At 39.7% G+C, this 11,640-nt stretch overlaps 1 protein-coding gene across 1 annotated transcript; it reads right to left on the bottom strand.

The window, feature by feature from the left end:
* Positions 1-3,534: 3,534 nt before the first annotated feature.
* LOC110944742 lies at positions 3,535-4,302 on the bottom strand. The gene has a single exon (XM_022186388.1). It carries the CDS (start codon positions 4,300-4,302, stop codon positions 3,535-3,537), a length of 768 nt encoding a protein of 255 aa, XP_022042080.1.
* Positions 4,303-11,640: the final 7,338 nt, after the last annotated feature.

The following is an 11,640-nucleotide window of genomic DNA, read 5'->3' as shown; positions in this document are numbered from 1 at the left end:
AGGGTTCTGATTTGGTGTTTGTCACGGCTGCCTTTTGCTGAATTTCTGTTGACGGTGATTAGGGTTTGTCAATATTGTAATGGATGATCTTAATTGTTCTGGTGGAAACCAACAAGATATTCGTGGGAAGCCGCGATTATCGTTTAAAGAAATTGCTGCACGGTTTCTTGATGTTGATGGGAACACTTTGCAGCCAAAGCGTGGTGTAACGATTGGAACACAAAGTGACCCTAAGTCTTCAAATATCATTGATGATCTCACCAAGGCCACAGTTCCAGTTCGTTTGAAAAAACGGGATGTTGATAAGTCTGACAATTTTTGGGATTACCCTAGCAAGTGTTCGCCAAAATCAGATCTACTTGGTGCATCTTTTTCGGCTGACAACAGGGCTGCTCACGGTAAAGCACGTACTTCGGGAACTGCAAGTCCTTTTTCCTTCGCTCACATTGTAAAGAATACAAAGGAGAAGGTTAAAGTGAATTTTCGGGCGATGGAATCTGCTGAGAAAGTTGATGGGGCTGATGTTGTTATTCCATTGTCGTCGGTTCAACAAGTTACTGATAGGTATGCTAACACTTTGTTTGGATATTTTCTGGGTAAACGGTTGGCATTTCCTGTGGTCGATTACTTTGCAAAAAACAACTGGGCGAAATATGGTCTTTCCCGTCTCATGATGAATGCAAACGGGTTCTTTTTCTTTAAGTTTGCTTCTAAGGAAGGGATGAATCAAATGCTAGAGGATGGGCCTTGGTTAATCAGAAGTGTTCCCATAATTTTGAAGGAGTGGTCGCCCTCTATAAAGATGGAAAAAGAGGATATTAATGTGGTTCCAGTTTGGGTCAAGATGCATGATGTGCCGTTAGCGGCATTTACTGAGGATGGGCTTAGCTTGGTTGCCTCTATGATTGGGACACCTAAGATGTTGGATACGTATACTGCCTCGATGTGTGCTGAATCTTGGGGAAGGGGCAGCTATGCTAGAGCGCTTATTGAAGTGCAAGCGGGGGCTGAATTAAAAAAGAGTGTTACTCTTGCTATCCCATCTATGGATGGTAGTGGGTATTCAAAGGTGGAGGTCAAGATTGAATATGATTGGGAGCCTCTTAGGTGCTCCTCTTGTTGTGTATTTGGCCATGATGACAGCTCGTGCCCGAAGAACCCTCAGGTAACTCCAAGTGGGGATGCTGAAAAAAATAATGATGGTTTTCAGGTTGTAGAGGGCAAGAAGAAGAAAGTGAACAACCAAGGCATCCATATGAAAAATCAGAAGCCTAAGTTAGTGTACAGGCCAGTTGCCAACCCTAAACCAAAATCGTCCTCAGAGATTCCAATGCAGAATCAGGTTTCAACGTCTAACCCGTTTGACATTCTAAAGGATGATACTGGTAATCAGGGAGGTAACACGGTGGGTCGAGTTGAGAAGAAACCGTCGAATGACAGGCAGGAATCGGATGAGGAAGAGGTTGAAGAAGTCTACAATGAAACTAGTGCATTTATGACATCGGGTACTCATCCTTTTTCTTCGAAAGCAGGGGCAAGCACCTCTTCTACGAAGTTCTCTAATGGATAGGCTGTCTGCTTTTCGTCTGAAGGGGCTGCTGTTTTGTGGCCATTTTATTTTTGATGATGGTGGTTGAGACGATGTTTTGTGTTTTTGCATTGTTTTGTCTACTAGATGTCGTGACTTGATGTATAGTAGACTAGGTTATGGGGTGTTATAGGTCGTTGGTTTTTGTTATGTTTTACATATATGGGGCATGTCCTGTATATGAACTAGTGTGGAACAAATCCTCACTACTTGTACTTAATTGCGGTTGCATTTTAATAGAATCACCGGGGTAACCCTTTACCCAAAAAGACCATAAACTGGTCAATGCAGAAAGTCAAACATAGTTCGACTTTCGGACTCGAAAAGAGATAAAACAACGAAAGAACACTTACAAAGGATCCCCGAATGCTAATCTCGATCCAAGGAACTCAGGTATGAAGCAATGGCTCCAACTTAGAGTTTTAGATCAGATTCTTGTGGGTTTTACACCAATGGGGGGGGGTTTATAGGAAAAGCATAACCGTTAGGATCGTTTCCCGAATGTCGTGCCACGATCTCGCCCGTACACTTGTCGAATTATTGTGGTACATCTGATCTTGCCCCTTATTGGCTAGAAGAGACAAGGGCCAGCTTGGCCTTTCACTACATGAAGAGGCAACAGCATTTAAAACTGAATCTGCTGTGCTGGGGATGCCTTACGGACCATATGGGTTATGGCTTACGGTCCGTAAGCCCTTAGTTTGGCAGATTTACAGTTTTGGTCCCTGCAACCCCAAAACTTGGTATTTGATGCATTTTTGACATGTTTAAGCTCCGTTAACCCCATTTCAAAGCTCTAAAATGAAGTTAAAGTATAGGGGAACTAAAATGTGCTAAAAAATATCTCGGATGTCGGTTCGTTTAGCCGTACGGTCGCGATGTTCGGTTAATTACGACGGAATGCGCATAAGCGCGAAAGACGATCCAAATTGCGCGACGAATGGATTTTTCTCATGCCAAACACTAAGGCATAATATAAGGATTCTTACATAAATTTTTGGATGTCCGGATGTATTCAGAACGTAAGTTATGCGCGAAAGTGCAAACTTGTGCACTTTTTGACACTTTTAGCCCCTGAATGATCCAAAAGTTTGTTTTCGCATACCAAACCTCTCAAAGCCTATTTCTAAGCTATGTAAAGTACATTTATGGTATGTTTAACTTATGGAAATGTTCCGGAATGTTTGTTACAGTTCAAATTGGCATACTTTCGCAGTTTGTCAAGTTTAGTCCCTGTAAGCGAATTAACTTGTTTTTGCCATACCGAAGCCTTCTAAACTTATTTCTAAGTTATGTAAAGGTTATTTAATGTATGTTGAGTATATTTTTATGTTCCGGAGTATTTGTCGCATTAAACTGAGTACGTTTACGCACCAGTTTGCGTATAATTCTCAAGAAAATGATGTAGAGTTTGGAATTGAATAAAAGTCAAAACATGAAAAATGTAAAACACAACCAAACATACATTGGGATAAAATAACATTGTTTTATTGATAATTGAACTGTTCACAATGATTACAAGCACAAATGTTACAACAATACCGACAATCAAGGAACCGTATTCCTTGAAGAACAAACTACCCCCAAAATTCTCCCATTCTATGATCTCTTGCGTCTTCCACGAAATTCCTAAGTACCCGTTTCTTCTAAGAAAAACGAAGTACAAGGCGCAAGTTGCAACACGTGACGAATACCCAAGGTACCACTATAAATCCTTAATAGGGTACCTAAGGATTTCCCGTAAGTCTTTAATTATTTTTTTTTTTTGGGTAAAGGGTTACCCCGGTAAACTTTTATAACATCAACCAAATAAAACAAGTGAGGAAAAAAAGAATCCCCAGTTCTCTAGCATGACATGCCATCCTAGAGTTTACAAGCAACAACGCAAACCATTCAAAACAACTAGCTCACATAACACTAGAACAAAACGACACAAAGATGAACTATTAGCCGCAATCATCATCGTCAACCAGCAAACCTCTCGGCAAGCTCCACTCTTGTAAAACTCGCTCCACTTGACATGTTCTTTTAAACCTCATCGTGTGAAGTTTCATCCTTACTGTTGCCAAAATAATCTCTACAAGCCGTGAAGCACTCCTTTTGTTTGTTGAAAAGAGACGCACATTCCGTTCTTGCCAAACAAAGTAAGCTGTTGCTCCCACCACTAGCTTTCCAATAACAATCCTCGCACTTTTAGACCTGCCAAAGCGCACCAAATACTCGTAAATACTATCCCACTTATTACCCACCTCTTCCATACCCGCTAAGCCTTTCACTCCATTCCATATTTGCAACCCAAAAGAGCACTCGAAGAAGAGATGCTCATGAGAATCGGGGCCTAATGTGCATAAAGAACAACATAGCAGATTGTAGTTAGCATTTCCCGAAGAGTTCCACCTGCTCATAACATCTTGCGTCTTGAGCTTTTTGTTAACAATGAGCCACATTATAAAAGCATGTCTCGGTATAGCTTGAGGAAACCATATTGCGTCATACCATGGAACCAAGTCTTGACCATTCCGGATATCATCCCAAACCGCCGAGGTGCTGAAGTCAACTTGCGTTCCCGATCTATTTTTCCATACAAGGTTATCACGCTTTGTAGCAACTAGCGAAAGTGGACTAAGATTAGCCAAAACCGGAAACCGATCAATCCAATTCCTCGGCCACCTCCATCCCTCTTGACACCAAATGTCCGCCACCCTAGTCTTCATATTAAAGCCCGCATTGGCTATGAGTCTTGGAGTTGGAGGAAGATGCTTAATATGCGGACCACCATTCGGAATCACATATGGACCGAGGTGGGAAATGGAGCGGAAACATCGGCTTGGTTTGATAAGTGGGATGATGTTTGCTTGTAATCAAAAATCGAATTTTGGGAGATCTTCCTATCTTCTCAGTTAGATCCCAGTGGACATTGAAGCCTGTCGACTAGTTTCCATATCCGTATTCAATCGATAACAAGTTAATAACAAATTATAATCAAGTTAAACAATTATGTGACTTTGTACTTATGTGTTCCCTTATGTGTTGTTGTGTGAACCAAATTATGTTATCCAAATCCTTGTAGAATCTTCCATATCATTCATATAATGGATTCATAGTAGGATACCCAAAGGTACTACGTAAAAATCCCCAATGGACTTCTACGTTACAGTTAAGTCCCTTGGATTATTACTTCATAATTAGACCCCTTGAGTGGTCTAGTTGAAACAGATTGATCCAAAAATCTGGTTAGGGATATCATGTGATGATATAGCTTAAAGGACTCCTTGGTGGCCTAACTAAGAAGATCCCCTGTCGATCTAATTAAAAGGACCCGATGGAAGTCTAGTCACCCTCATCACAAGTTTGATATCCTTTCCCAAAACATTACAAAACAAACTGTGCGGACTGTGCAAGGGATTACGTAATTATGGATGCATACATAATTATGGAATTTAGTGCACAGAAATCACAACAAGTTCTGTCATGTGTCTAGAGTTAACCCTATTCATTTCCAACTCTGATGAAGCAACAGTTGAAAATGACTCCGTTAGTTCATTTTCGTTTCTGAAGATTTACCCGTTAAGGAAATGAATATCCGTTGTGTAATCCTTCATTTCCAACTCTGAGGAAGCAACCGTTGAAAATGCCTCCGTTAGTTCATTTTTGTTTCTGAAGATTTACCCGTTGAGGAAATGAATATCCGCTGTGTAATCCTTCATTTCCAACTAGTTCATTTTCGTTTCTGAAGATTTACCCGTTGAGGAAATGAATATCCGTTGTGTAATCCTTCATTTCCAACTCTGATGAAGCAACCGTTGAAAATGACTCCATTAGTTCATTTTCGTTTCTGAAGATTTGTCCGTGGAGGAAATGAACATTCGTTTGCTTATTCCGTCATTCCCATTTCTGAAGAATACTCGTTGAGGAAAATGACTCCATCTGTTCATTTTCGTTTCTGAAGAATGGCCGTTAAGGAAATGACAGGATATTGCCTTGCCTATCGCTGATGGTTATTTGGCAGAGTCACAAATAGACTCCTACGAATAAATTTCGGGACGGAATTTCCTAAATTAGGGGAGACTGTGACACCTGTGTCACCGCGACCATCAAACAAATACCAAGCCGATGAAATATTGTATTTCATACTTGGGATCTTGTATAAATATGTGTATCTTTTGCACATATCAATTCTTGTTCAATTTCAAACTTTATATCGCTTTCTAGAGAATTATACGCAAACTGGTGTGTAAACGTACTCAGTTTAAATACGACAAATACTCCGGAACATCAACATATACTTAACATACCTTAAATAACCTTTACATAACTTAGAAATAAGTTTTGAAGGCTTTGGTATGGCAAAAACAAGTTAATTCGCTTACAGAGACTAAACTTGACAAACTGCGAAAGTATGCCGATTCGTACTAAAACAGACAATCCGGAACATGCCCATAAGTTAAACATGCCATAAATATCCTTTCCATAGCTTAGAAATAGGCTTTGAGGTGTTCGGTGTGCTAAAATAAACTTTTGGATCATTCAGGGACTAAAAGTGTCAAAAAGTGCACAAGTTTGCACTTTCGCGCATTTTAGTATGTAGGCTTTGTTAAACCATATTACACGAGTCTCCATACTCGTTTGGTTTACGAACCCGCATACTATCTGATCCTTCCGATTTAGGTCCGGTATATTAACATAGCTACCTATTAGGTGCCGTTTGATATCCCGTGATCTCTAGCATTGTTTGGTTATTATACAAAAACTTCAAAGCAATCTCAGGTGAGTACATTGAACCCCTCTTTTACCGTTTTCCAAACTGTTTTGGGGTGAAACTCATGTGCCTACTTGTTACTTTCATGCTTTCCCGTTTTCACATCATATACTTGCTATGTTCATTAGTACATTTATAGTATATGATTCCAATACACTTCATGCTACGTACGCCCATTGTGTGCATACTTAGTACATCACATTTCACTACATTTCATGCTATGTATGCCCATTGTGTGCATACTTAGTACATCACTTTACAATACATCTCATGCTATGTACGCCTATTGTGTGCATACTTAGTACATCACTCTACAATACATTTCATGCTACGTACGCCCATTGTGTGCATACTTAGTACAACACTTTACAATACATTTCATTCTACGTACGCCCATTGTGTGCATCACACTTAGTACAACACTTTACAATACATTTCATGCTACGTACGCCCATTGTGTGCATACTTAGTACATTGTTTTACATTGCATTTCTGTTGCATATGCTCATCTAGCATATGAACACATTATACTACATTTTGAACCGTTGTAACCATTTGACTATGTGAACCGTCTTAACCCTTTGATTATATGAACCGTTCATAACCATTGAACCGTGTGAACCAGTTGTATCTGTTGACATGATTTACATTTGACAATAGACATTTGACTATACATAAACATTTCTACAATTGTTAAACATTACATCTTTTTTTTTTGGGTAAAGGGTTTTACCCCGGTGATTCTATATATTCACAACCAAAACCGCACAAGGAGTGTAGAGGGTCTACACTAGTTCAATCATAGGACATGCCCCAAGATTGTATAACAAAGAAAAAACAAACAAACCCACCAAAAGGAACAAACAACTAGACTACTATCTAGTAAAATCAAAAAACATAAACTCTATCAGCCGCCATCATCATGGAATTCAGATCCTTCAATCTCCCACTCCCTTAGAAGTCGCCGCACATTATCACAATTCTTCAACCTCGCTCCCATCAATTTATACCGCACCTGTTGAATAATAAGTTCACTTAGGAATTCCGGAGGTCGCAACTGGTTCTTGAATAATCTAGCATTACGCTCCTGCCAAATAAAATAAGCACTAGCCGCCGGTTTGAGTAAGTGATCTAAGTAACGAGGCATGTGTAATATGATACAAGCATGGTGGATACGCCGCTGTTACTTCCTATATATAAGTGTTTGTATGGTATTACATATCGTAGTGTTACTTGAATCATTTCAATTTGAGACATATAACATTCTATACAAATAACACACTTTTCACAAGACATTGATTTACAAACAACATATCTTATACAAACTCAGTTTACATGGTTATTCATTTAACCATACATTATTCTCTTATTTATACATATCATTTGATCTTACCGTTTTTCAAATGATTTACAAGACAAAGCAAACTACAAGGTTCATGACTAAACATTTTATCAAACATAAGTCATGAATTCTGTTTTCACAAAACCTATGTATCTCACTGGCATTTTTATGCTGACATACCTATTTTCACATGTGTTTTCAGGAGATGATGCATAGGACTTATCAAGACATACTTAGGCGGACCTGTGCCTTAGTGACTTAAAACGAGACAAGAACTAGTTAATTTATGTTATGTACTCTTTGGTTCTTGTTCAAACAATGTAAACTTTCATGTTTGATTAATAAAACGAAACTTCAATTGCCATGGATTTGAAAAAATTTAGTTCTGTCCCAACACTCCCCGGCGTTTCCGCCGCGGTTGCATGTTATACGCGGCCGGGGTGTGACAAGGAACATCATGGACGGCATCTGTATCATATTTTAGAGCTCCTGGGGGAGGAGCCATTCCATGTGAAGTCTTGTTAAATGTAACATCCGGATTCGGGAGATACATTTTGAGCATGTAACCAACGAAGTGGAAATACACGTGGATCTCGCTAAGATCCATTTCATTAGAAGCTGATCGACACCAAGGAGTCCCTTAGGGATAAAGCAATTTCTTGGTTTCGCTAGAGACTATCGCAGATTCATCGTGGGATTTTCGAGGATTGCGCAGCTTTAATCTCTTTAGCATAGCAGGGTGTTGTGTATTCGTGGGAGACAAAACAGGAGGGCGACTATTCAGTTTTCGAATCCCAACTCTACAACGAACTGAGCATCGTCTTTACCCGCGGATGCGAGTGATCTAGTGGTATATCGTGATGGTTCGAATCAGAGTCCCAGTTACACGTCGATACAACATGAGAGAATGATGACTTACGTAATGGAGTTACAAAGAGGAACTGCATGACCTACAACCTACGGTGGAAACCGTGGTCTTGGATTTAAGTTGGAGGCATCACTTGGACGGTACCGAATGCACTAGTTAGACCGATAACAAGGGCCTCCCGTGTACCCTGGTTTCGAAAGAGCTAAGCATGTGATGACATCACCGGATGGAACCCTCAAGCGATTACGAATATGGAACCTAAACACGTATGAGCACGCAGCTCACTATCGACTCTAGCCTACCCGATCAGATTCGCCTTGTTCTAACCGAAGCATTAAAGGAAGTGGAATTTCAAGTTGGGTCCATGCAAGGGCATGGAAGAGCAACTTTTGGAAGATGGGACGATATTTACTACTTCATGAAACGCATATATTTTCCCATTATACCGCAATCGTAGGGAACTTGAGTAGAGCAAAGCACACCAGCCTCGATATTCTAGTCCTCTGTGTTTTGGCGGGGGATATTAAGATTTATGAATCTTGTTGTCACACCCCGACCACGTGGAACATACAAAACGTGACGGAAACGTCGGGGAGTGTTGTAACAGAATCAATTGTTTCAAATCCATGGTAAATGAAGTTTCGTTTTATTAATCAAACATGAAAGTTTACATTGCTTTAAATAAGAACCAAAGAATAAATAACATAAATTAACTAGTTCTTGTCTCGTTTTAAGTCACTAAGGCACAGGTCCGCCTAAGTATATCTTGATAAGTCCTATGCATCATCTCCTGAAAACACATGCGAAAATAGGTACGTCAGCATAAAAATGCCTGTGAGATACATTGGTTTTGTGAAAACGGAATTCATGACTTATGTTTGAGAAAATGTTTAGTCATGAACCTTGTATTTTGCTTTGTCTTGTAAATCATTTGAAAAACGGTAAGATCAAATGATATGTATAAATAAGAGAATAATGTATGGTTAAATGAATAACCATGTAAACTGAGTTTGTATAAGGTATGTTGTTCGTAAATCAATGTCTTGTGAAAAGTGTGTTATTTGTATAAAATGTTATATGTCTCAAATTGAAATGATTCAAGTAACGCTACGATATGTAATACCATACAAACACTTATATATAGGAAGTACCAGCAGCGTATCCAACATGCTTGTATCATATTACACATGCCTCGTTACTTAGATCACTTGCTCAAACCAAACCATCAAGATGAAGTGTTTAACAATCATAGAAATGTTCATGTATAGTCAAATGTCTATTATCAAATGTAAATCATGTCAACAGATACAACTGGTTCACACGATTCAATGGTTACGAACGGTTCATATAATCAAAGGGTTTAGACGGTTCACATAATCAAATGGTTACAACGGTTCAAAATGTAGTATAATGTGTTCATATGCTGGATGAGCATATGCAACAGAAATGCAATGTAGAATAATGTACTACGTATGCACACAATGGGCGTACGTAGCATGAAATGTATTGTAAAGTGATGTACTAAGTATGCACACAATGGGCATAAATAGCATGAAATGTAATGTGAAACAATGTACTAAATACGCATACAACGGGCATACATAGCATAAAACGTAATGTAAAGCAATGTACTAAGTACGCACACAATGGGCATACATAGCATGAAATGTATTGTAGATCGATTTTACTAAGTATGCACACAATCGACGTACATAGCATAAACACAATGAAATCATGTACTATATATGTACTAACGAACATAATAAGCATACGATGTGAAAACATGGAAAGCATGAAAGTAACAAGTAGACACATGTGTTTCACCCCAAAACAGTTTGGAAAACAGTAAAAGAGGGGTTCAATGTACTCACCTGAGATTGCTTTGAAGTTCTTGTGTAATAATCACACAATGCTAGTGATCACCGAATATCAAACGACACCTAATAGGTAGCTATGTTAATATACCGGGCCAAAATCGGAAGGATCGGATAGTATGCGGGTTCGTAAACCAAACGAGTATGGAGACTCGTGAAATATGGTTTAACAGAGCCTACATACTAAAAGGAAACCTAACCTAAGTGCTTGCGGCCCATTACGACCCGTTTAGGTAGCTTATGCTACCTTAACGCGTCGTTCGCGTAGAACGCGTTTGGAACGCCTAACATCGTGACCACAAGGTATAACCTCGGAAGGTTACAGCTATGGTCACCTAATGTGTTTGGTCGGATCCTAAAGATCGACCAAATGGGTCGGGTTCGAAAGTATAAGCGATGGTTTAGATCGCTTACCTTTCGACCCTATATAAGCACTAAACTAAAAGTGACGAGCTAAGCATGTTAGAACATGCTTAACTAAGTTTAGAAAATGGGTTTGGCATCAAAACAAACGGCTTTGATGCTCACGAGTAGTTTGGTTACAAAATACGCAAGAATGCGCATTTTGGCCGAAACTACGACTCGTCACTGAGCCTAGATAACGTGGTAATCAGTAGGTATAGTCGCCATGGACTATAACCATCGTGATCACGCTCACGTTATGAAGTTCCAATGAACTTCGTGTTGACCATAGGCTGGTCAACGCAGAAAGTCAAACAAAGTTTGACTTTAGCACTAGAAAGCGATTAAAAGAACGAAAGAACACTTACGAAGGGTCCCCGAAAGCTAAACTTGATCCAGGAGCTCAGGTATGAAGCAATGGCATCAACTTAGAGCTCTTTGATTAGTTTTGTGGGTTTTAACACAAATAGGGGGGGTATTTATAGGAAAAGTAAAGCCGTTAGGATCGTTTCTTGAATATCGTGCCACGATCCTATGCGTACACTTGTCAAGATGTTGTGGTGGCTTATAATGACCTTAACCCCAGAGATGGTGAAAGGGCATTGCCCTTTGGAGTGTTTGAAAGGCCAAGTTTTGCAAGAAAACAAAGTTTCTGCTACTGTAGTGGCCACGCGGCCCGCGTCAGGATCAGATAAAACTCAGGCGGGCCGCCTGGGCATGTCTGATCTGCATATACTTTCAGAAATGGCAGTTTTGGTCCCTGTTGCATGTTTAAGCCGTTTCCGACACTTCTAAGGCCCGTAAAGC

The sequence above is a fragment of the Helianthus annuus genome, chromosome 16, assembly GCF_002127325.2.
Source record: "Helianthus annuus cultivar XRQ/B chromosome 16, HanXRQr2.0-SUNRISE, whole genome shotgun sequence".
NCBI classification, from domain to species: domain Eukaryota; kingdom Viridiplantae; phylum Streptophyta; class Magnoliopsida; order Asterales; family Asteraceae; genus Helianthus; species Helianthus annuus.
The sequence above is the reverse complement of the archived record's forward strand: the minus strand, read 5'-3'. Positions and strand labels throughout refer to the sequence as shown.